General features: G+C 35.8%; 1 protein-coding gene across 2 annotated transcripts in view; it reads left to right on the top strand.

The window, feature by feature from the left end:
• FZD3 (frizzled class receptor 3) overlaps positions 1–27,413 on the top strand; it is a 92,837-nt gene that overhangs the window by 54,251 nt on the left and 11,173 nt on the right. For both annotated transcript variants that reach the window (XM_039217161.1, XM_039217160.1), the window contains 2 exons: positions 19,037–19,185; positions 23,599–23,832. In XM_039217161.1, the coding sequence (XP_039073092.1) occupies positions 19,037–19,185; positions 23,599–23,832 (383 nt within the window). The remainder of the gene's footprint in view (positions 1–19,036; positions 19,186–23,598; positions 23,833–27,413) is intronic.

Below are 27,413 nucleotides of genomic sequence, written 5' to 3'. Positions count from 1 at the left end.
AGTCATTCGATATAACATCAAACTTAGGACCACAGATACTGAATTTGTGAGATACTGAATAATAGATAAGTATGTCATATTTATAGAAATAACAGATATTGTCACAAAGATTACCAATCTACAAGAAACTACTTGGAATAAATGTTTTTGTTTTAAAAAAATCAGATGTCTAGAAACAATTTTTGAAATAGAAACTCCGTGAATTTTGAAATGTAAAACAGCAATTTTGACTGCTGTTTAAAGAGAAATGTAGTGAACTGGTAAATGTAGGTGAAAAGTTACCCAGAATGCAGCAAGAGAGACAAGGAAAATAATGGAAGTCATGTTAAGAGAAATGGAAGACAGAATGAGAAGTTTGAAAAGAGGATAATTAGAATCCCAGGAGTGAGTTATTAGAGGAGAAAACTGAAATAATGCAAAAGAGACACTATTTAAGAAGGTAATGACTGTAAAATTGCAAACATGTGAATTCATAGATCAAGGAGGTACTATATACCCCTGGCAGGGCAAATAAAAAGAAATCAACACTTCGGTGAACACCAGAGACAAAATCTTGAAAACAGTCACAAAGAAAGGACAGCATATTTAAAAAAAACAAAACCCAAAACAAGGAAACAAGACCAACAGAATGATAGCAGGGTCCACAACAACAGTGAAAGCTAGAAGACTGTATATCTTTAAAATATGGAGAAAAGAGAAACTTCATCCAGAATTTTGCACCTTGTGAAAACTGTTATAAGCATGGTGATGCACTGTCATATCCCTTTCAAAGAAAGGCTTGCTGCCCAGTTGCAGGAAGTGTGGTAGCAGACACCCTTCAGCTGCAGAGCGCTGCCTTGTGTGACTTCATCCCCTCCTGGGATGCCCTGCAACTAGCAATTGTTAGGTGGGCTGAGAAGCCCTGGCAATTAGCCCAACATGGAACCTTTAAAAGGTCATTCTTTGCTCCAGGACTCCCTGCCAGTTAGTGGAGGCTTTTCTGAGAATTCATGGTCGGTCACTTTTTCCTTTGCCTAGTTCTGCTTCCATGGAACCCTTTCCTTCACAGATTTCTTCCTCATAAACGCCTTAATACCTTCAAATTCAATTCTGCATCTTCTGGAGAATTCAGCCTGTTCTCAAGAAAAAGGATGAAATGAAGTCATTTCCATATAAACAAAAACAGACTTTATCACCAAGAGTCTGGTACTAAAGGCATTTCTAAAGGTTATATTTCAGGAAGAATGAAATGATCTCTGAAGGATAGGAGATGAAAGGAAGAATGAGATAAAATAGAATATCAAGCTAAGCAAATTCAGTTTCTGTTAAATATTAATAATAATGCATAATTTGGGAGTTGAAAATATATATCTAAAATCCAGTAGAAAAAAAAGTACAAAATGTACATGTAGACCATCATTGGGTTAATGTTTCAATCAGTGAGTTGCATCAGAATTCAATTAACATTGTTCCAGAATCCCTGATAATGGCCTTGTCTCTTTACTCTTTTTTTGGCCCCTCCCCCCCAAAAGCCTCTTGTTCTTTAGGGTTTTTTTTTTTTCTGATTATGTTTTTTAATTAACTTTTTAAATAGGTGCTGGGTTAGAATGATTAATAATGGTAAAAATGTATAGTGAAAAGCATTATTCTGGGGCGCCTGGGTGGCTTAGTCGGTTAAGCATCCGACTTTCGCTTAGGTCATGATCTCGTGGTTCGTGGGTTGGAGCCCCGTGTCGGGCTCTGTGCTGACTGCCAGCTCAGAGCCTGGAGCCTTTTTCAGAGTCTGTGTCTCCCTCTCTCTCTGACCCTTCCCTGCTCACGCTGTCTCTCTCTCTCTCTCCTAGAAATAAATAAAAATATATATATATAAAAAAAGAAAAGCATTATTCCTACTTTTATTCCTCATATTCTCAGTTTTTACCCCCTGCCCATAGCTTCTTGTATTTATATCCAGAGGTTTTAACTATGAGACTGTCTTGAGAAGTAAAAGTCATAGTGTACTTAAAAGAGCTCAGCACACAGTAAGAAGTCACTAAATTTAATTCCCTTCTTTCCTTAATCATTTTTTACCTTAAGACCCAGAAAGTATAATTACCATGTATTTTGGTGCTAGGTGTCATAACTTTTGCTTTATACCTGTAAACATAAATTAGAACCATAAAACCATATTTCATGCATGTCATAGTCTTAATGAAAATTTCAAAGAGCTTTCCTAGCCTTGGCCTAAAACTAATTGAAAAGGAAACTTTTTTAAAGTGAATGTGATTAATAGAAATTCATGATTTCTGGAAAGTAATTCTGGTGTTTCAGAATATATTCATGAAATTAAAAAGTTTGTACCTGTTTTTTCCAAATGAAAATAGTTTTATTAAGTATTATAAAAATGAGATCAGTTTTTTAATTGAGGTATAATTGACATATTAGTTTCAGGTGTACAACGTAATGATTCAATGTACATAATGTGAAATCATCACTGCAGTAAGTCTAGTTAACATTTATTACCATACATAACAGTGTTTTTCTTACGATGAAAATTTTTAAGATCTACTCACTTAGTAGCTTCTAAATATGCAATACAATATTATTAATTTTAGTCACCAGGCTATACATTACATCCCCATGACTTATTTTAAAACTGGAAGTTTGTACCTTTTGACCCCCTTCACTCATTTCTTAACTATCAATCTGTTCTTTGATCTGTGAGCTTGGTTTTGTTTTTTGGATTCCACATATAAGTGAGATCAAATGGCATTTGTCTTTCTCTGTTTGACTTTTCTTACTTAGCACAGTGCTGTAAAGATCCAGCCATACTGTCAGAAACTGCAAGATTTCATCCTTTTTAATGGCTGACTAATATTTGTGTGTGGGTGTGTGTATACACACCACATTTTCTTCATCCATTCATCCATCAGTGGATCCAGGTTGTTTCTATATCTTGATATTGTAAATAGTGCTGTGGTGAACATGGGGGTGCATATATCTTTTCAAGTTAGTGTTTTCATGTTCTTTTGAGAAATACCCAGAAGTGGAATTGCTGGATCATATGGTAGTTCTATTTTAAGTTTTTGAGGAACTCTTATGCTGTTTTCCATAGTGCCTGCATTATTTTGCACTCCCATCAGTAGGGAACAAGGGTTCCCTTTTCTTCACATCCTTGCTGACACATTCTTGTCTTTTTGATAATAGTTCTTCTGTCAGGTGTGAGGTGATGTTGTGGTTTTGACTTGCATTTCCCTGATATCAGAGATATTGAGCATCTTTTCATGTACATGTCTGCCATGTCTTTAGAAAACTTGTCTATTCAGTTCTGCCCATTTTTAATTTGGATTATTTTGCTCTTAAGTTGTATGAGTTATGTATTTTGAATATTAATCCCTTCTCAGCTATATGATTTGCAGATATGTTCTCCCATTCAGTAGGTTGCCTTTTCCTTTTTCAATGCTTTCCTCTGCTCTGCAGAAATTTTAGTTTGACGTAGTGCAACTTGTTTCGTTTTGCTTTTGTTACCTTTGCTTTTGATGTCAGATCCCAAAATTTATCACCCAAACCAAGGCAAGGAGCTTACTGCCTATATTTTCTTCTAGGCCTGTATTTTCTTGCTTTGGCTTTGTAATATAGTTTGAAATCAGGGAGTGTGATGCCTCCATCTTTGTTGTCCTTTCTTAAGATTGCTTTGGCTATTTTGTGTTTTGTGGTTCCAAACAAACTTTAGGATTATTTGTCCTTTTTCTGTGGAAATGCTGTTGGAATTTTGGTGGGGATTGGATTGAATCTGTAGGTTTCTTTGAGCAATATGGACATTTTAACAATATTAATTTTTTTTTCTTTTTTAAAATATTTCATTTAAAAATTTTTTTAATGTTTATTCATTTTTTGATAGACAAAGCATGAGCAAGGGAGGGGCAGAGAGAGAGGGAGACACAGAATCAGAAGCAGGCTCCAGGCTCTGAGCTGTCATCACAAAGCCTGATGCAGGGCTTGAACCCATGAACCGTAAGATCATGACCTGAGCTGAAGTCGGCTGCTTAACCGACTGAGCCACCCAGGTGCCCCAACAATATTAATTTTTCTAATTCATGAGCATGAATTACCTTTCCATTTATTTGTCTTGTATTTCTTTCATTAATGTCTCATTTTCTTTTTTTAAAAAATTTTTTCTGTTTTATTTCTGAGACAGAGCACGAGTGGGGGAGGGCGAGAGAGAGGAGACACAGAATCAGAAGCAGGCTCTAGGCTCTGAGCTGTTAGCACAGAGCCTACATGGGGCTTAAACGCACTAGCCTGGCCGTGAGATCATGACCTGAGCCAAAGTTGGGCACTTAACTGACTGAGCCACCCAGCTGCCTTCCTTTTCCTTTATTTAAATATTTTTCTTTAGCGAGCTTTCCCTTTCTAGCTACTGCAGATTCTGTTTTACATGCTAACTGCCTGAATTTTTTTGCGATTTACAACTAGATAATAATGAATTTTCCTTCCTCTTTTTCTTTGTTTATAAGGAAAAATTCCTTTCCTTACAGCAGTAGCTTGGCCATTCTTTCTCAGAGTCTTGGCCCTCTGGCTCCAGCACCCTTTGCATATGGCATATTCACAAAGCAAGTGTTTCTTGCGGTGCTTTCTCACTATATTCTGAACATGGTCAGGTGTTGATTTGTCTTCCCTGGAATTTTAGTTTTGACCAAAATCTTATAATACAAGATATTCCATATTACATCCCTCTGTTCTTGAATTCTCCACTGTATTGTCTTGAAGATTTTGGTTGCTGCTGTTTTACTGATTTGTTCTTGTTATTGACTTAACTGTGTTTTGTTTTTGGCACTCCTTCCCCTTAATTCAAGCATTTCTGTTCTGAGGACAGTATTTCTATTCATGAAAGGCAGTACAGTGCAGTTTAAAACAAAAGTTAGAAGACATGGTTTCTCACTTAGGATTTCTTTTTTACCCCTCCCCTTTCCTGAATAGTCTTGTCCAGTCCCATGTTTTAGACCGTGTAGCCCAACTTCATTTCTGAGCTTCAGACACAGACACACACACACACACACACATACATATTTCCTTTTAGGAGTCTACAAGGCAATTCCAACTTACCATGTCTAAAATAAAACTCTTAGTTTTTCTCCTAAAACCTCCTTCCTGTATCCCATCCCCAATTCTTCCCCCATTCAGTGAATGGGGTCATCATTCACAAGTTGCTCTTACCCGAATTAGGAGCCATTTCTGAGCCCTCTTTTTCTTACAGACTTCATCATACCCAGTCCATCAATGTCTGCCCACCTTCACTTCTATTTTAGTCAAAGCTATTTGATATTTCCACAATGGCCTTCTAATTCATCTTCTTGCTTCTATTCTTGTTCCTTTACAATTCATTTCCAACAAAGTGGCCAAGGTGAACTTCTTAAAACATAAATGACATCATGTTGTGCCTTCAAACAAAATCCTCAAATGACTTCATATTACTCTTAGGGAAAAAATCATTTTTATCATTGCCTGCAGAGCCATTTATAATGTGGTTCCTGCCTACTTCTCTGACCAACTGCCTACCATTCTCCTTGCTTGCTCTGCTCTAGCTACACTGGTTTCCTTGTTATTGATCTTGAGAAACAACAGATTTGTTCTCTCAGGATTATTGTCATTGCTATTCCTTCTGTTTGAAGTACACGTGCTGCAGAGTATACTCCAAATCCCTGTTTAAATACTGTATTGGAGATGCCTTTTCTCACAATTTCGATCTAAAATATGTGGCCCATGCACTGCACCACCTCCCAAATCCTATCCCCTACTCTGCTTTATTACAAGATTTCTTTATTTCCTTGTTAATTGACAGCACTCCACCTTCACCCTGCCTCTACCTGTCCCTAGAATATAAGTTCAGTGGAGCAGAGAATTTTCTGACTTATTGTGCTGTCTCTTGTACCAGGATATAGTAGGCACTCAGTACTTGAGTGACTGAATTAATTAGCTATATAACCTTGAGCAAATCAATCCACCTCCCTAGACTTTGATTCCACACATATAAAACAAAGGGATTTGACTGTATAAGATCTCTGAAGAAGAGTATTTTATTTTAGACTGCAGATGACCATTCATCTGGAATTGAAGGCAACCTCAAAGTCATTAAGTTAAAGCCTACTATTTTTTAAAAATGATTTTACCAAGGTCACATTGCTCAGGCCAGTGCTCTTTTCACATTACATAATAGCTCTGATTCTGTACTCAACTTTGGTTAGATCTCCCTCCATACTTCCATTACAGTTTGATTAATTTTAACTTTTAGGTTCTTGGGCTTCTTCCTCTTTAGTATGTGAGCCATGTCTTTACATATACAAATAATTGTTTTTCTTCAGTCATTGTTTTCTCACCATTCACGGAATATAAGCTGATGTGAGTTGAAGCATGCTTCTTAATTGTCTTTCTTCCCCTTATCTTCCTCCACTTTTATAGGAACTTTCTCTTTTTTGGGAGTCAAAAATATATACAGTTATGGTTAAAATATATGTGTTAACTAGTATGATAGATTTTTAAATCAAGGAAAATAACTTTTGGAGCAAAATTAGACATAGTAAAAATTAGAGACTAGTCTCTAATTCCTCTAGAAAGTTTTTCAAGAGTAATAGGGTTACAGGGGTGCCTGGGTGGCTCAATTGGTTAAGCATCCAACTCTTGATCTCGACTCAGGTCATGATCGCATGAACCTTGAAATCAAGCCCCACCTTAGGCTCTCTGCTGACAATGTGAGCTTGTTTGGGATTCTCTCTCTCTGCCCCTCCCCTGCTCGCTCACTCACTCTCTTTTAAAATAAATTAAAACAAAAACATTAAAAACAAAAAGATTAGGGGCACCTGAGTGGCTCAATCAGTTAAGCGTCTGACTTGGGCTCAGGTCATGATTCCACAGTTTGTGAATTTGAGCCCCACATTAGGCTCTGCACTGACAGTATGGAACCTGCTTGGGATTATCTCTCTGCCTCCCACTCTGCCTGTTACCTGCTTGTGCTTGCTTGCTCATTTGCTCTCTCTCTCAAAATAAATACACAAAGTTAAAAAAAAAGATTAATAGAGTTACAGGTTATTAGGATAAACCTTAGAATTTACCTACTCTAATTCCTCAATTTTCACATGGGGAAATTTAACTGTATATAATAGCATTGGAAACACTGAGATAAACAAAGATAAATGGTTGCTTACTTCAGGACTTCTCAGAGCCTTTAACATATGAATATGCATGTGAATCTCCAAGGAGGGATTATAACATCCAGATATTATTTTTCTGCAGAATATCTTTTTATGGATTATGTTTTAGTATCTTCTGGGACAGTAGTACCCATGTTCCATATGTTTGAGCATTTATTAGGTGTCAAGTGCAGATCTAAGTACTTCTTTCTTATTATTATGTGAAAATCTGTGTTTAAGAAATAATGTCCCATAGAGAATATGATGAAGTCACAAGATGTGTGTGTGTGTGTGTGTGTGTGTGTGTGTAAATGCTGAATATAAGTCCTGAGCATTGATTCATTTACAGCTCATCATCATGTGTTCTATCTAGGTGATCCTTGGTTTCTTTATATAACTTACTTTAGATACTTATTATATACTTTATTGAATATGAATATAACTGGAAATTTTCTTAGAGCAATTCATTTGTAGAACATTTACTGATATCTACCATAATCCATATTTACATTGTATCTCATGAGCTTTTAGCATTCCATTAATACAACAAAAGTCCTCTTGATTAATCTGTTTTGTAAATGTTGATTATATACATACACTTTTCTCTACTTAAAAATATCCCAGATTATTAGGAAAAAATTAGTGTAAAACATGGTAGGAGGGAAAACCTACCTACCCATCAGTATAACCAGTATTCACATTTTTCTCTCTATTTTTCTAACCTTTAAAACTTTATTTTAATGTTTATTTTTTAAAGAGAGAGAGAGTGCGGAGAGAGGGGAGACACAGAATTCGAAGCAGGCTCCAGACTCTGAGCTGTTAGAGGCACCTGAGTGGCTCAGTTGGTTAAACCTCTGACTCTAACATTTTTTTTTAAGATTTTATTTTTAATCTCAACACCCAATTTGAGGCTCAAACTTACAACCCTGAGATCGAGGGTCACATGCTCTACTGACTGAGCCAGTCTGGCACCCCTTTCTAACATTTTCGAAGCTACTCTTAGAGATATATACTCTGTTGCCTCCAGCCAGTGAACCACACTTTTTGCTCTTGTCTCCGTAGTTCTTTTCCTTGAATTGGGCTGGCTTTGTGAATTGCTTTTGATTAGTAGAATGTAGCAAAAGATTCTATGTGACTTTGAGACTAAGTTTTAAGAAGACTTGCCATTTTTTTCCAGGTTTTCTTGGAATGCTTCTGTGGGAGGAACCAGCCTCTAGTAAGAAGTCAGCCTGTTCTGAAACCACAAAATGTGTGGAATTCCAAACTAGTCATAAGCTTATATGGTGAGGCTGTATGAAGGGAGGAAGGGGAGAGTGGGAGAGATCCCAGCCAGCCTCCCTAGCTAAGATTCCAGATGTTTGAGTGAAGAAACCATCTTATATGTATATCCATCTTAATATTACATTCAGATGATCCCAGCCCCATCTGTCCTCCAAATGTAACTATGCTAGAACACAAGTGAGAGTCAGCTGAGCCCAGTCAACTCACAGAACTGTCAGAAGTGATAAGTTCCTGTTTTAAGCTATTAAGTTTTGGTGTGGTTTCTTACACAAGAGTAGATAGCTAGAACAATGCGTAGTGATATGTAACAAAACACACTAAAAAATCATATTTGATATGTATATAAATTATATATAGATATTATATATAATTCTAAAATGTAAATGGGAGTCCTGGGTGGCTCAGTTGGTTGAGTGTCCAACTCTTGATTTGAGCTTATGTCATGATCCCAGTTATTGAGTTTGAGCCCCGTGTCAGACTCTGTGTTGACAGCACAGAGCCTGCTTGGGATTCTCCCTCTCCCTCTGCCCCTCCCTCACTTGTAGGCTCTCACTCTAAAAAAATAAAATATAAAATAAAATACAAACGTGATCCTATTTGACATATTAGTCTACACCTGGTAGTGTATTAGAGGTGGCTCACATAGGCTCACAAGAGGCAATTGTGTGCCTGTCTTCATGATTCTACATTGTAGCTTAAAAGAGGTGTGGTTGGTGTTTTTACACTATAAGATTTCTAGATACTACAAAATAGGGCTTACCTCCATCCAGAAAGCCGATTGTTAAACATTTATAAGCATACCACTGTATCTTCCGTTTTTCACTTTGCATTATCATTGTTGAATGTCTACTTATTTGGGTTTTTTTTCTAGATACCTAACTAGAATGTACCTTAATTTATTTAAACAATTTCCTATTACTGGTCTATTCCTTTATAATTTTTTTAATGTTTTATCTATTTCTGAGAGAGAGAGAGAGACAGCGTAAGTAGGGGAAGGTCAGAGCGAGAGGGAGATACAGAATCTGAAATAGGCTCCAGGCTCTGAGCTAGCTGTCAGCACAGAGCCCAACACGGGGCTCAAACCCACGAACTGTGAGATCATGACCTGAGCCAAAGTCAGATGCTTAACTGAGCCACCCAGGCACCCCTGGTCCATTCCTTTAGAGTGTATTTCTTGAAACAGAATTTGTCTCTTAAATGGTATACACATTTCAGTTTTTAGTAAGTACTATGAGATTGTCTATTAGAAATGTTATACTAATTTATATACTGCCCTTCCATGGGGATATTTCCTTATACTGCACCCGACTCTTATTTTTATATTTGGAAGGCTCAGACTTAAAAAAATGAAATTCTCTATTTTTATTCTTAAAAAAGTTTAATAGATGTTATATTCACACGGTTCGAAATCTAAAAGTTATGAGAGTGTATGGGAAGAAAATCTCCCATTTATGCCTGTGTCTTCCAGCTACCCAGTGCCCTTCCCAAAATAACTTGAATATTACCACAAACTTTTATATCCTTTCAGAGATGCTTATGCATGTAAAAGTAAGTATATTCCTTTTTTTTTCACTCGAATGGTAGCTACTATTCACACCTCTCTGTCTTGCTTTTGTCATGTAATAGTGTATCTTGGAGACTAATACCTAAAGAGAAAAGGCTTCCTCAGTAATTTTTATGACCTTATAATATGCCATTCACTGGATAAACCACATAATAATTTACTATTAAACCACTAATATTTTACTATTGTGAACAGTTTTTGTGTATCATTTCACATACATGTGAATAGATCTTTTTAAAATAGAATTGCTTGATCAAAGAGTATAGTTTTTAGATATAATTGACATGATATAATAGCTTCATAAAGCATATAATTTTGATAAATATTATCAAATTATATTTATAGAAGTGGTATGAACTTATATTCCTATCTCCAATATACGAGAGTATATTTCTCCACACATTTGCAAATAAAACATACTATCAGGCTTGGATCTTACCTATCTGATAGGTTAAAAAAGTAGAACTGTCATGTAATTTTAATTTTTTAAAACTGAGTGAGCCTAAGGTCTTATATTTGTATTTCAGTTTTTATAAACTATCCATATCTTTTGCCAGTTTTCCTTAAGTAGTAGACCTTTATTTATAGAACTTATTTATTAACAAAATTAGCCCCTTTATCTGCCACACATTTGTAACAATTTTACACTAGCTTTTTTTTATTGTCTTTTTACTTTATGGAAATTATAGCCATACAGATTTATCTATCTTTACTTTTTATGGCTTATAGATTTTGTGTCATAACTAGAAAGTCATTCTCCACCCTGAGAATATAAAACCTCTCATCTTGAACTTTGTGGTTTCTTTTTTGTTGTGGTTTACTTTTTTTGTTTTACATTTGAATTTTGATCTACTAGGAATTTATCCTGGTACCAGATATGGTGTGGCTTCAGTGCTGTTTTTTTTCTATATACCTAACTAGAATCCACTTACTGAATAATTCATCTTTTTCTGGCTGGTTTGAAAGATCACATATAATAAATAGTAAAACTATGCTCCCAGTATTATAGCTCAATTCTACATATTTTTTTTTTTTAATGTTTATTTTTTGAGAGAGAGAGAAAGCAGGGGAGGGGCAGAGAGAGAGAGGGAGACACAGAATTGGAAGCAGGCTCCAGGCTCTGAGCTGTCAGCACAGAGCCTGATGCGGGGCTTAAACCCACAAATTGCAAGATCATGACCGGAGGTAAAGTCGGATGCTTAACTAACTGAGCCCCCCCAGTGCCCCTCCATATTTCTTTTCTCTTTCAATATTTTCCTGTTTAGATTTATTTGTTCTTCTATATGAACTTTAGAATCCTGTTTAATTCCCAGATAACTCTTGTTGGTATTTTTATTAGAATTGTGTTAAATTTAATTGCTAAGTCAAGGAGAATTTGCATTTGTATAGTAGTGATTCTTTCTACAAAGAACAGGCTTTAAAGGGAGTATATTTTATAGTTCTTCCAATACATCACTCATTTTTCATACTAAATTTATTCCTTCCCTTTTTTTTTTTTTTTTAATATTTTTATTTCTAGGAGAGAGAGAGAGACAGCGTGAGCAGGGGAGGGTCAGAGAGAGAGGGAGATACAGACTCCGAAATAGGCTCCAGGCTCTGAGCTGGCAGTCAGCACAGAGCCCGACGCGGGGCTCGAACCCACGAACCGCGAGATCATGACCTAACCGAAAGTCGGACGCTTAACCGACTAAGCCACCTGGGCGCCCCTGTGTTTATCTTTTCTTAACTGTCATTGTAGTTGTTTGCTAAAGCTGCCATAACAGTATACCATAACTAGTCTGTTTAAACAACAGAAATTTACTTTCTCACAGTTCTGGAGGCTGGAAGTCCAAGATCAAGGTGTCAACAGGATTGGTTTCCTCTGAGACTCTCCTTGTTTTGTGGGTGATCACCCTCTTACCATTGCCTCATATGGTCTTTTCTGTAGTCTTTTTCTTTATATGGTCTTTTCTCACATGGTGCATCCTTGGTGTCTAGATGTCCAAATTTCTTCTTGTAAGGACACCAGTCACATTTGTTTAGGACCCACCCATATGACCTCATGTAACCTTAATTATCTCTTTAAAGGCTCTATCTTCAAATGATTCACCTTCTGAGGTACTTAGAGTTAAGACTTACACATATGAGGGGCGCCTGGGTGGCTTAGTCAGTTAAGCGTCCGACTTTCACTTAGGTCATGATCTCGGGGTTCGTGGGTTCGGGCCCCGCATCGGGCTCTGTGCTGACTGCCAGCTCAGAGCCTGGAGCCTGTTTCAGTCTGACTCCCTCTCTCTCTGACCCTCCCCTGCTCACGCTGTCTCTCTCTCTCCTAGAAATAAATAAAACATTTAAAAAAATTAAAAAAAAAAAAAGACACATGAATTTTAGGGTGACACAGTTAAGCTCATAATAATGGCAAATGAAGGCCTTTTTTGCTCACTAACAGATTGATTGTTATGTATGTATATATGAAAGTGATTTCTGTATTTTACTTTGTACCTTGCCACCTTGCTTATGATTTGTAACAGTTTTTATCTTTGTCTTAGTTTTTCAATGTATAAAATTATATATTATAAATAATTTTATCTCCTTTATAGTTTCTATACTCATAATTTGTTTCTTTTTTCTAATTGTAATCTGTTAGAACTGTTGAAACAAGGCTAACTGAGAATGGTGGTATAGTACATACTTTTCTTGTATTTCTGACTTTAATTAGAATATTTAGTGGCTTCTGATGTTCCCATTAAGCATGATACTTTTAAATTGAAATAGAGTGATTTAAAAAAATATTTTTTTAACATTTATTTTATTTTTGAGAGAGAAAGAGAGATAGAGCAAGAACGGGGCAGGATCAGTGAGAGGAGACACAGAATCTGACGCAGGTTCCAGGCTCTGAGCTGTCAGCACAGAGCCCGACGTGGGGCTCGAACTCACGAACCATGCACGATCTGAGCTGAAGTTGGATGTTTAACTGACAGCCACCCAGCTGCCCTGAGATAGAGTTCTTTTGTCACTTTAAGAACTTATTCATCGGGTTTCAGATTCTGTGTCTCCCTCTTTCTTTGACCCTCCCCTGCTCATGCTGTCTCCCTCTCAGAAATAAATAAAACATTAAAAAAATTTTTTTTAAAAAAGAACTTATTCATCATCTAACAGTATTTTATTACAACTTTTAAAAAACAAAAATAGATGTTTAATTTATCAATAAAATGCCTTTGGCGTACATGAATATGATTATATATATTTTCCCTTTGTGTTGAATTTATAAATTGGTTCCTATTATTGAACCATTTTTGTGTTTTGTATTTTAGTGATGACATATTCTTTGAATTTGCTGTTGGATTCTGTTTGCATAAAAATTCACAAATGATATATTTTATTGTTTTATAGAGTCTTTTGAGTTAGGTACAACTTTATGCTTGCTTCTGGAATCAGTTTATATTTTAGTATCATTTGTTTCTATTAATTTTCAAGTTTATTTGAATGGAATTGAGCAAAATAATCTCTTAAAGCTATTTTAGTTTTGTTCTTTTTTTCTTAATGTTTCTTTATTTTGAGAGAGAGCATGTACGAGCAGGGTAGAAGCAGAGAGAGAAAGAGAATCCCAAGTAGGCTCTGCCCCCTATCAAGAAGTAAGGTCTCCATCTTACAAATTATGAGATTATGACCTGAGCCAAAATTAAGAGGCGGATGCTAAACCGACTGAGCCACCCAGATGTCCCATTTTTGTTCTCATTGTGGCTGTGTGAATGCATGTATGTGCATGTGTATTTGCTGTTTTCTTCCCTTTGTTTCTTTTATTTTTATTAATTCACTTTATGTTCCTTGTTTGCTTATTGATAGATAATATAGTCAAAATACCTAGTTATTCATTAATCTATTAATGTGAATATGGTTCTTGTTCTGTAGACATTTTAAGTTTTTAGTAATCACAACTGTCAGTCTTTTCCTCGTATGGCTTCTCTGTTTCATGTTACTTTTTAAATTTTTTAAAAATTTAAAAATAATTATTCATTGAGAGAGAGCACATGAGCAGGGGGAAGGGCAGAGAGAGAGAAGAGTCCGAAGCAGGCACAGAGCCCAATGCAGCCTCAGTCTCACAAAGCATAAGATCATGACCTGAGCCAAAATCAAGAGTAGGTTGCTTAACTGACTGAACCACCCAGATGCCCCTTAATGTTACTTTTTTAAAACGGCCTTCTGCACCATCATTATTAAAAGCGTTCTTCATTCTTTTCATACTTTTATGATTTATTGTTACCTGTCTAGAATTTCTTTTTCTTTCTTGTGTGAAGAGACATATAAAATATTTTGTTTCCAGGTGGATTGCCAACCATCTCAACTTCATTTATTAAACAATATATGATCTTTCCCCCATTTATTTGAAATACTTTTATTATATACTAAACTTTTAGCATTCTATGAAAAATCCTATTGCTCTTTTTGGATTGTACCAAGCTTGTAGGATTAATTTGGAGGATAATTGGATTGATATCTTAAAAAGATTGAGTATTTACATGTAGAAGCGTGGACTGTTTCTCTGTGTACTTGTTTTTTTTTTCTGTGTCCTTTGATAGAGTTTTATCATTTTCTTTGTATTTATTGCTAGTTTATTCCTATTTTTTAGTTTTTGTTTGTATTATAAATGAAATTGTTTTATTATGTTTCTTCTCTGGTTATTTGATTTTTGTATATTAATCTTGCCTAACTTAGTTACTGAACCCTTTGATTGTTTCTGTTTTTCAGTTGATTTTCTTAGATTTTCTGGCTAATCTTTCTGTCTTTTTGTTCCCAATATTTACACTGTTTTTTAAGTGTTGCTTCTGGCACACATCTTATTGAACTGACTAGAACTTCTGGAATTGTAGCCTTATTCTTTGTAGCACCAGAGGACAAAACTAGGACAGGTGGGCAGAATAGCTAGAAGAGGGAAGTGGGAAGAAGCAAGCTTGTATTTTATCATCCATACCAGTGTCTGATTATATTCATAGAACAACTAAATTGAAAGCAAATTAATTTGTTAGATAAAGAATAAGACTAGATGACTTCTAAATCTTAATGATTAGCTGAGAGTATAAAGAGAATCGAGGAGTAACTTTAAGAACTCTTGTATAGAGGGTAGTTGGGGAACAAAGGTAGAAGAACAGAACTAGGAAGTCAAGAAGAAAGTAATGAAAGTAAGAAAGTAAAGCCTTATTAGAATAATCATGACTACACAGTGTTATAGAAGCCAAGAGAGGTAAAAGTTTTGTAAAGTATGAGATAGTAATCAATAACTGATGCTGCATAGAAGTATTAAGAAAAAGTAAAACAAAGATGCTTGGCTGCCTCAGTCGGTAGGGATGCAACTCTTGATCTTGGGGTTTTGAGTTCAAGCCCCACACTGGGGTGTAGAGATTACTTAAAAATAAATCATAAAAAGAAACAACAAGAAGCTATTGTACTTTTTAATGAGGAGGTTATTTGTGATATGCTTTAGTGTCTCCATCTGCTCTTCTTAATTATAGTTCTTTTTTTTTTTTTAATGTTTTATTTATTTCTAGGAGAGAGAGAGAGCGTGAACAGGGGAGGGTCAGAGAGAGAGGGAGTCACAGACTGAAACAGGCTCCAGGCTCTGAGCTGGCAGTCAGCACAGAGCCCGACAGGGGGCTCGAACCCACGACCCGTGAAATCATGACCTAAGCGAAAGTCGGACGCTTAACCGACTAAGCCACCCAGGCGCCCCCTTAACTATTCAGTAGTTTCTTTAATTTGTATTTTCATTTAGATTATCAGCTTGATGGGAAAATTAATCAAACCTTACATCTGTTTTATAAGTCTCATGGGACTTTGAACAGAATTATTCTTAGAGTGGTAGATGATCTATAAATATTTGCTGTTTGATTTTTAGGTAAATCCTAAAGGAATTACAGCTTAATTCTAGATTATAATTGTAATTTAAGTTCCATGTTTTGAGCTTACCAGGCTAACTGTAATCATGTATACTTAATGATAAAACGTAAACATAAAATCACAGTTATAGATAAAACATAACAAGCATTTTTAAATGAAAACAATCTAAAAGACAAACTGGATTGTATAATAGAAATGCAAATTGATGACCAGTGATTAAAAACATGGGCCTCCTGGACTCCAGGTATGAAGTAGCTAGAGGTGAGTGGGTGTTCAGCTTCTGGGGAGTATTGGGAAGTAAAACTATCACATGGAAGTCAGAGGACCAGAACTAGGCTCACTGGTTAAATATAGGAATTGGAGGTACACCAGTTGGTTAAGTGGCCAGCTCTTCATTTCATCTCAAGTTGTGATCTCACAGTTCATGAGATCGAGCCCATTTTGGGCCCTGCACTGACAATGCAGAGCCTACTTGGGATTCTCTCTCTCTCTCTCTCTCTGCCCCTTCCCTGCTCACACTGTCTCTCTCTCTTTCTCAAAATAAAGAAATAAACACTTAAAAAAAAAAGAGTTGGAAATGGGGCCTCCCTGCTCCTGAAAGGAAGTTTGTATAAAGAGTGATACCAACTGTTCGCTGAAGCTGTAGCTAATATAAAAATATTATTTAGAGATGTGGGAAGGTGCCAGCACAGCCTTAAGGCATTCAGTATTTAATCCTAACTGTAATGACTCCATACGTAAATCTCCAGTAACCAATAACACCTGGTTTTTGATGAGGTCCCAATGGGCACTGGTGAAGACAAACCAAAAGTCATAAGACAGAGTGAGATAAAGCAGGGAGGGAAGAAGAGAGAGAGAGATCGAGGAAGAGAAAAAATGTTCACTCAAGATCTGCAAACTAAAATCCCAAAGCACAATTCAAAAAAAAAAAAAAAGGCCAAACCTAGAAAGCATCCAACAAAATGAACAATCAGAAGTTAGATTTACTCCCAGATGAAATGAAAGTAATAAGATAATTTTCAGACTTACTTAGAAGTATGTTTAGAATTCTCCAAAAAATAAACAATACAAACCATTTTAAAAGAATAAGAAATTATGATAAATCAGAAATTAAATAAGAATAGGCAAATATAAGAGTCAATTTTAGACCTCTTAGAATTGAATTTATGAAAATTAAATCAGATAAAATGAACCCTAATATAGACATGGCTGAAGAGGAAATTAGGGAAGTAGAAAGTTATTCTCAAGAGTTCACCCAGAATACAGAATATAGAGCACATGTAATAGTAAAAAATTATGTAATTATATACTTAAGAGACATAAAAAATAAGGATTGAGGAACTTCAGTATACATCTAATGGGAGTTATAGAACAAGAGGCCATAAGAATGACTAAGAAGCAATAACCAAAGACCTAACATCTGAGAATTCTCCAGAATTGAAAACTTGAGTCCTTAAATTAAAAGTACATTCTGCATACTAAGTAGGAGAAATAAAAACCAATCAATGAGAAACATTCAGTGCAACTACGAAGTGAAAAAGATGAAAAACTTAAAAGCTGCCAAAGAGGAAGTAAATCTACAAAACATTATCAGTTAACCTTCTCAACAGAAACGATAGAAACTAGAAGACCATGAACTAATGTTTTCAAAATGCTGAGAGAAACTTTACCCATCTATATAATCATTCAAGATTGAGGGCAAAATAAAGATTTTCAGGCAAAGATTAAAATAATTCATCTCTGTCATACCCTATCTGTAAGAGTTTCTAAAGGTCATCCTTTAGCAAGAAGAAAAAGGAACCCAAAGATAGGCATAGGGTGTACTTTTTGACAAAGTTAATTAAAGATAAAAATAATTAGTTTTTGTAAAAGTGCTTTGAATTTCTGGAAAATAATAGCTAAAATGTGCTAGGAGTATTATTCAAAAAGATGGAGGTGCTGATCATTTTCACTATAATTTTATTCTAATAAAACAAGCATATTTTCAAAATGTATATGTTTATTGAGTACCTACTATGTGGCACTGGTCTAGACTCTGGGGATAAAGCAGTGGGGAAAATAATCTTTTCATGGAATGTATATTTTAGTGGAAGTAAACTGTGTACTGCTTAAAAGAAATAGTATAACCCAAACACAGACTTGAATACATTGGTAAATAGGAAAAGATACTCCTGGAAAATCTGCTGCTATGATGAAGTGAAAAGCTGATGTGACAATATTATGTCAGATAAAGTACAGTTTAAGGTGAAGAGCATCAATCAGCAAAATGAGCAGCCTAGAGCATTATTCTATTTACATAACACCTAACATAGGCTTGAAAATGAAAACTGACAGGATTTGAAGAAAACTGATGAGTCCCCAGTTATGTGGTAGATTTTGGGCATACCCCTATTAAAACAGGTGAACAAAAAATTGAGTATATAGAAAATTTGAACGACAGAACTAATTGATCTAGTACACAGAGGAGATTTTGTACCCAACGGAGAGTATGTGCTATTTTTGAGCACACAAGGAATACTTATAAAAATTATGTCCTAATTCACAAAGGAAATCTCCAAAATTTAAGGTAACCAGAATAATATAGACTACATTCTCTGACCACAATAATTAAACTTGAAACCAACAATAAAAAGAAATGTTAAAAAACTTGTCTCCATACAAACTAGAAAATGTACTTATAAATAACTTGTAAGTTAAAGAGGAAGATTGAAAACAGCAAGCAGAGTAAAATGAAGAAGGTAGAAGGAAGGGCTATTAAAAAAGATAAGCACAAAAAGTAATAAAATGGGGGAAGGGAAGATTAATACTTACCTAATTTTATATTGTAATGATCAATGATAAAGCTAACAGAATCGGCCAAGAAAAATATAGGTATTATTTGAGGCTCTGTTCCTATTTGTGACTTTTTTTCTACATTAATCTTTTTCTTTAGTAGAAGATACCATTGTGAGCTAATAAAAATATAGGACTCAAAATATAAAATAGAGACTTATTTGTCAAATTTTCAAGAGTGTGTATCTTTTCTGTGTAACAAGAAAATTAACTACAGAACTATATGTGAAAATATAAAATTTGTAGAGTTACTTTTACTATTGTTTATTTAAAAGATTTATAATAGCCTTTGATAGAAAGTTCTCTTTATATAGTTAAGATATTTTTCTTTTCCTTCTTGTAGGTTACTCAAATGAGTCGTCCAGACCTGATTCTCTTTCTGATGAAATACCTGATGGCTCTCATAGTTGGTATTCCCTCCATTTTTTGGGTCGGAAGCAAAAAGACATGCTTTGAATGGGCCAGTTTTTTTCATGGTCGTAGGAAAAAAGAGTAAGTTGAAATTACCACATGATTCACAAACCTCATCTCATAGTCACATAAAATTTTGTGTTGCTTATGCTAAAACACTTTAGATTTGGAGGATGTGTTTCAACATGATTATAACCTCAGCTGCTACCACTTCTGGTTAGCACAGTAGCATGTTTAATTAAAAGCTAAAAGTTTATTCTGAGAAGGTAGCCAGGGAGAACCAGACTTGAGGTCTATGCCTTACCAATTTAGAATATTTGAGAGAAAGCCAACCTTATTTTCAAAAATTTAAATTACAATTTTCTTAAAATTAAAAACCACTGGTTTTATATAATTATTTGATCTCGGTATTCTTGTGAGGTCTGGGTATGTATTATTTCTGTGTTACAGATGAGAAAACTGAGACACAGAGTTAACCTCTGCTTTGGCCAAAACCACACAGGTATTAGGTTAGACTTTCCTTTCCAGCTGCCCATTTTTCTTCCAAGTATACCAGAAATGATATAAAGAGATAACATGTTATTCCATAATGATAAATTATACATTAAAGCCAAAATAGAAAGATGCTATTAAATGTATTATAAAATGATAATGAAATGCATTAAAGAAATTATTTTAAATCATAGTTGGCCACACTGCATATTAGAGTGTCATGGTAAAATATATTTATAGAATCTTTAATCATAAAGTGAAAGAAAACAAGACTGCATTATTCACGAAGGAACAAATCATTTCAACTCTATTCAGTTTAAATCTTACATATATACTATACCTGAATTATCACATTATCACAAATTCTAAGTTGAATCTATATGCTTATGATTTTACTAAACTGAGGTCCACGGAAAATGGGTTTTGGGAGATAGTTTGTAAATCTCTTAAGATTATATTTAAAATGTTGTGCCTTGCGGCACCTGGGTGGCTCAGTCAGTTGAGTATCGACTGTGGCTCAAGTCATGATCTCACAGCTCATGAGTTCAAGCCCAGAGTTGGGCTTTATGCTGACCGCTCAGAGCCTGGAGCCTTCTTTGGATTCTTTGTCTCCCTCTCTCTTTGCCCCTCCCCCATTCTCTCTCTCTCTCTCTCTCTCTCTCTCAAAATAAAATAAACATTAAAAAAAATTTTTAATATTGTGCCATATATGGGTTAATGTACTTTTCCCATACATTAACAAAATCTGTATTTTCTAAAGTACAGTAATTAGCCATTTCTATTAGATTACATTAGATTGAGATAAAAACACAGTTTTAAAATGTACATTTCTTTTTACTGTATCTGAGACTGCTACTAGTGATCTCAGATAATGCATTTGTCCTTTAAGTAACAGTTTCACAGAGCAGAGAAGGAAAGCGTTATTCAACAATAACAACATTTTTTAAGAAAGTCTTACTGTGTGCCATGAACTGTGTTGCAACACCAGGGATGCAGTAGCAAACAAGCAGGCTGAGTCCCTGCTTTCATGGAATATCTGTCCCTGTGGGATTTACTGTGCTTTGTCTGTATATTCTTTGACATTTTTAAAGATATTTTTAATGTTTTTTATTTATTATTTTGAGAGAGAGGGAGGGATGGAGGGAGAGAGAGATACAGATGCTGAAGCAGGATCCAGGCTTCGAGTTGTCAGCACAGAGTCTGATGTGGGGCTCGAACTCTTAAACCACAGGATCATGACCTGAGCTGAAGTCAGACACAGCTGAGCCACCGACTGAGCCACCCAGGTGCCCCTGAAATTTTTAAATATATTTTAATCATACTAAAAGATAGTGCTGAGGACAGGTCTTGTATTAAATATTTCTGGTCACCTCTGGACCTTACACAAACAGTTCTATAATAGGGTTATATTAGAAATTCTACGTAGAACTAAACCCAAGCTACTCTTATGGGGAATTATCTTAATTATTTGGGGGGTTCTGGTTGGGCCAGAATCCTTTTGAAACTGGTCATAATTCCCAAGACCCTTCTGTTTGGTTTCTGTGCCCATGGATCCCCACCTAACAAAGTCACTGTGATCCCCCCAAGCCAGGGCTGTGCTCTGGGCTAGTGGCATCTCTTTATTCTGTAGCTCATGGGTGTGAGTTTCCCATAGCTGTTTCTAGCATTTGTCTTCTACTTTAGCCTTTGAGGAATAACTGTAAAGTAATTGTAATAATGGTTACCAATTGAGTACATTTAATACTACAAACACTGTTCTAAGCATTTTATATGTTATTAAACCATTTAATCTCTCAAAGACCCTTGTAAGAGAGACCATCATTTTACAGATAAGGAAACTAAGGCATAGAATCAGGGTTTCATAGTGAATGCTAGAAATGAGATTCAGAACCAAGCGTTCTGACTCTAGACTCTAGTTTTTACTCTTAACCTCTTTGTTATGTCCTGTGCTACAAAGAGACTAGTTTCTAAAATTGTGCTAATCAAATTGGTGTTTTCCCTCTAAGTGAAGCCACATTTAAGACTGTGCTTATACTAGTAATTCTGACACTGATTGAAATATTTTTAGAAATCTTGTTTGGAATTATCTGGATCATATTTAATTTTCTCTGTAAAATGAAGAGACAAACCTTTACCATTTCAAGATAGATCACATTTTTGGCATTACCAGAAATAAGTTTACAAAATAAAGTCAGCAATTAAGACTGACTTGGGATTTATGAATATATGAGTAGGACCACTGATGAAGCAGAAACAAATACTGTGTGTTTTTTCAGCTCTCTTTGAATTGTTCTTTCTTTTCTTCTACCCAGTTTTTGACTCTGTCTCTCTCTGTGTCTCTCTCTCTCTCTGTCTCTCTCTCTCTCTCTGTCTCTCTCTGTCTCACACACACACACACACACACACACACATTCTGTTTTATCATTAAGTTTCATCCTTGACTGTTGGTTTTGTTGCAAGACTTTTGAAAGTTCTCTAATCCTTTAGAACCTCGGTTTTTTCATTTATAAAATAGAGATCACAGTATTTATTCTTAATAGATCTCTATCCATAACAAATAGCTAATATTCTCTCAGAGATGCCCTCTCAGGATATTGATCTCCATAATAAAAATAAAAACATTAAGAGATCAAAGGACAGTGTATGTAAAATACCTGGCACCGTGTGGATACTCAACAAATATTAGCCTTCCTTTAGCCCTTCTATCTCACTGCTAAAGCAGTAGCGTTAACAGTCCTTTTGTAATCTGAAAACGTTGAATATATGCACTTAAAAAAATTCTTTTTGAATGCTTATTCATTTTTGAGAGAAAGACAGAGAGAGCATGAGCAAAGGAGGGACAGAGAGGAGGGGAGACACAGAATCCAAAGCAGGCTCCAGGCTTCGAGCTGTCAGCACAGAGCCTAATGCAGGGCTTGAACCCACAACCTGTGTGATCATGACTTGAGCTGACTGAGCCACCCAGGCACCACTAGAATATATGCACTTTCTTAATGTATGATCCAGTCTTATATATTTGAGTTTTGGTTTTTTCATGAAATTGCTTATTTAATTTTAATTTAAACTTCTGATTCTTGTAGTTACTTATTTACATAAACAGAGACACTGATCTTTGCAACCATTTTACTGGCTCTTTTATCAATTTAATTACTGCTTTGTTTGTTATCATAAATATCTGTTTTTAACCTTTCCATAGCAGTTAAAAATTTTTGCTCTGGACAGTAATTCATCTCCTTAAATTTTTTTTCCTTAAGTCTTTAATATATCTGGTAGTTAATTTTATATTCACTTAATTTTTCATATGTTTTGTTCCAATTATGACCACTCATGTTTAATCTAGCACTGAACAACTGCTTTACCATAAAACCAACCTGTAGCCTTCAAACAACTGTTTTTACAAGTTAAAAAAATATATCTGTGTGAGACCTCCAATACATCCATAAACCATGTAAGAACAAATTTCTCTACTTTATTCTAATATCTTTTATAATATTTCAGTGTGCTTGAGAATCAAAATTTTTTTAAGTTTATTTATTTTGGTAGAGAGAGAGCAAGAGAGAGAGAATCCCAAGCAATGCATAACTTGAGCCAAGATTAAGAGTCAGATCCTTAACCGACTGAAGCACCCAGGTGTTCCTTGTATTATAAATTTCTTTAATCGAAAAGGACATTTTAGAAATGGTAAAAATTGTATAGCTTCATTTTATAGATGAGGAAAATGCAGGAAAGGTGATAATGACTTGCTTAAGATCATGTATTTATTGAAGTAAAATCCTGATTTCCTTATTTTGGTGCAGGGTTCTTTCCATCATACCATTTTAGAGTACTGATTGATACGGATTTTTGTTATATTCTTTCCTCTGTTAATAATGTTACTTATATCTCTACTAAAGACATTACTTGGAGAGAAATTAATTTCAAGAATAATATCAGTGTGTCACAAAAGTATTGTTTATTGGTGTATGAGGATGTTAGTCTATATCTTAGTATTTTGTTTTCTAGGATAGTGAATGAGAGCCGACAGGTACTACAGGAACCTGATTTTGCTCAGTCTCTCCTGAGGGATCCAAATACTCCTATTATAAGAAAATCAAGAGGAACTTCCACTCAAGGAACATCCACACATGCTTCTTCAACTCAGCTTGCTATGGTGGATGATCAGAGAAGCAAAGCAGGGAGTATCCACAGCAAAGTAAGCAGCTACCACGGCAGTCTCCACAGATCCCGCGATGGCAGGTAAGTTTTATTGGAAGTTTAGTTTATTTCATAAGTTAGAGTCACACAACTTAAGAAGGAAGAGTAGCTGGGGCGCCTGGGTGGCTCAGTCGGTTAAGCACCTGACGTCGGCTCAGGTCATGATCTCACAAGTTCATGGGTTGGAGCCCTGTGTCGGGCTCTGTGCTGACAGATAGCTCAGAGCCTGGAGCCTGCTTCAGATTCTGTATCTCTCTATCTCTCTCTGACCCACCCCTGTTCACACTGTCTCTCTCTCTCTCTCTCTCAGAAATTAAAAAAAAAAAAAAGAAGAAGAAGAAGGAAGAGTAGCTAAATTGGAAATAGAAGTTGGACATCATTTGTATTTAAAAAAACTTTCTTTTAATTGAAGTATAATTAACATACAGTGTTATATTACTTTCAGGTGTACAATATAATGATTCAACAGTTCTATACATTATTCAGTGCTCATCATAAAAAGTATACTCTTGGGGCGCCTGGGTGGCTTAGTCGGTTGAGCGTCCGACTTTCGCTTAGGTCATGATCTCGCGGTTCGTGGGTTCGAGCCCCGCGTCGGGCTCTGTGCTGACTGCCAGCTCAGAGCCTGGAGCCTATTTCGGAGTTTGTGTCTCCCTCTCTCTCTGACCCTCCCCTGCTCACGCTGTCTCTCTCTNNCTCTCTCTCTCTCTCTCTCTCTCTCTCCCCCTCCCTCCCCCTCCCTCCTAGAAATAAATAAAAAAATTAAAAAAAAAAGTATACTCTTAATCCCCTTTGTGTGTTTCATCCCTCCTCCCCCCCACCTCCCTTCTGGCAACCACTTGTTCTCTGTATTTAAGAGTGTTTTTTGTTTGTCTCTTTTTTTCTTTGTTCATTTATTTGCTTCTTAAATTCCAAATGTGAATGAAATCATATGGTATTTGTCTTTTTCCATCTGACTTATTTTGCTTAGCATTATACCCTCTAGGTGTATCCATGTTGTCACCACAGGATCTTTTTTATGGTTGAGTAATATTCCCCCCTTTTATTTATTTATTTTTTTAAGTTTATTTATTTATTTTGAGAGGGAGAAAGCCTGAGTGGGGGAGGAGGAGAAGGAGAAGAAAGAGAGAGAGAGAGAGAGAGAGAGAGAGAGAAGAAAAATCCTAACTAGGCTCCACACTCTGCATGGAACCTAACATGGGGCTCATTCCTACAACCGAGATTGTGATCTGAGCCAATATCAGGAGTTGAATGCTTAACTAACTGAGCCACCCAGGTGCCTGTATTCCCTTTTTTATATATATCACGTCTTCTTTATCCATTCATATATGGATGGACACTTGAGTTGCTTCCATATCTTAACTACTCTAAACAATGCTGCCGTAAACATAAAGGTGTATCTTTTCAAACTAGTGTTTTCATTTTCTTTGGGTAAATACCCACTAGTGGGATTACTGGATCATATAGTAATCCTGTTTTACATTTTTGGGGGAACCTCCATACAGTTTTCCACAGTAGTTGCACCAGTTTGCATTCCCACCAATAATGCACTAACGTTCCTTTTTCTCCACGTCTGCACCAACTTTTATTATTTTGTGTCTTTTTTATTTTAGCCATTCTGACAGGCATGTAGTGATTTCTCATTGTGGTTTTGATTTGTATTTCCCTGATGATTAGTGAATTTGAGCATCTTTTCATGTGTCTTTTGGCCATCCATATATCTTATTTGGGAAAATGTCTAATCAGGTCCTCTGCTCATTTTTTAATGGGATTGTTTGTGTTTCTGGTATTGAGTTGTGTAAGTTCTTAATATATTTTGGATACTAACCCCTTACTGGATATATCATTTGCAAATATCTTCTCCCACTCAGTAGGTTGCTTTGCTGTTTATTGACGGTTTCCTTCACTGTGCAAAAGCTTTTTATTTTGTTGTACTACCAATAGTTTAATTTTGCTTTTGTTTTCCTTGCCTGAGAAGACATATCTAGAAAAATGTTTCTCTGCCCAGTGTCAGAGAAAGTACTGCCTGTGTTCAAAAGCATCCAAATTGGAACTGAAGAATGAAAACTTAGATTATGTGCAGATGATATGATAGTATATAGAGAAAACGCTAAAGACTGTACCAGGAAACTATTTGAACTAATAAGTGAATTCAATAAAGGCCCAGGATAGAAAGTTAATATACAGAAATCTATTGTACTTATTTACGTTAATAATGAAGTAACCAAAAGAGAAAGTCAAAAAACAATCGCATTTACAATTGCACCAAAAATAATTAAATACCTAAGAATAAACCAAAGAGGTGAAAGACCTATATTCTAAAAACTATAAAACATTGATGAAATAAATTGAAGAAGACATAACAAATGGAAAGATGTTCCATGATTAAGGATCGGAAGAACCAATATTATTAAAATGTCCATACTACCCAAAACAATCTACAGATTTAGTGCAATCTCTGCTAAAATACCAACAGCAGGGGCGCCTGGGTGGCTTAGTCGGTTAAGCGTCGGACTTTCGCTTAGGTCATGATCTCGCGGTTCGTGGGTTCGAGCCCCGCGTCGGGCTCTGTGCTGACTGCCAGCTCAGAGCCTGGAGCCTATTTCGGAGTTTGTGTCTCCCTCTCTCTCTGACCCTCCCCTGCTCACGCTGTCTCTCTCTCTCTCCTAAAAATAAATAAAACATTTAAAAAAAAATTGAAAAAAATAAATAAATAAAATAAAATACCAACAGCAGTTTTCACAGAATTAGGACAAGTAATCCTAAAATTTGAATGGAACTAAAAAAGACCTTGAATAACCAAAGCAGTCTTGAAGGAAGAACAAAGTTGTCGGTATCACAATCCCAGATTTCACAATATACTGCAAAGCTATAGTAATCAAAACAGGATGGTACTAGCACAAAAATAGACACATAGATCAATGGAACAGAATAGAGTCCAAAAATAAACCCATGCTTGTGTTGTCAATTAATCTATGACAAAGGAGGCAAGAATATACAATGGAGATGGGGTGCCTGGGTGGCTCAGTCGGTTGAGCCTCCGACTTCAGCTCAGGTCATGATCTCACTGCTCGTGGGTTCGAGCCCCACATCAGGCTCTGTGCTGATAGCTCAGAGCCTGGACCCTGCATTGAATTCTGTCTTCCTTTCTGTCTGCCCCTCCCTGCTAGCATTCTGTCTCTCAAAATAAATAAACATTAAAAAAAATTAAAAAATATACAATGGAGAAAAGACAGCCTCTTCAACAAATGGTGTTGGGAAAACTGGACTCTTTGCAACATACAAAAGAATGAAACTAGACCACTTTCTTACATCATTCACAAAAATAAATTCAGAATGGATTAAAGACCTAAATGTGAGACTTGAAACCATAAAACTCCTGGAAGAAGTTGGAATTTATTAAGCTTTTTGAACTTTGCTAGGTACAATTGCCCTGGATTATATCAGTCAGACTTAAAGCCACTCAGAGGAGTTTAGAATTTAGACCTGATGCAGTAAGCAAATAATGGAGGCATTGAAGGATTTTGAGCAAGGAGAAGGCCAAGGTGAAAGTGGATATTTTAGTAAGATTAATTTAGCAAGCAATTACAGAATGCATACTATGTCAAGCACTATGCTAGACT

This window comes from Hyaena hyaena, unplaced genomic scaffold (genome assembly GCF_003009895.1).
Source record: "Hyaena hyaena isolate Hyena2069 unplaced genomic scaffold, ASM300989v1 scaffold_678, whole genome shotgun sequence".
Classification (NCBI taxonomy): domain Eukaryota; kingdom Metazoa; phylum Chordata; class Mammalia; order Carnivora; family Hyaenidae; genus Hyaena; species Hyaena hyaena.
The sequence above is the reverse complement of the archived record's forward strand: the minus strand, read 5'-3'. Positions and strand labels throughout refer to the sequence as shown.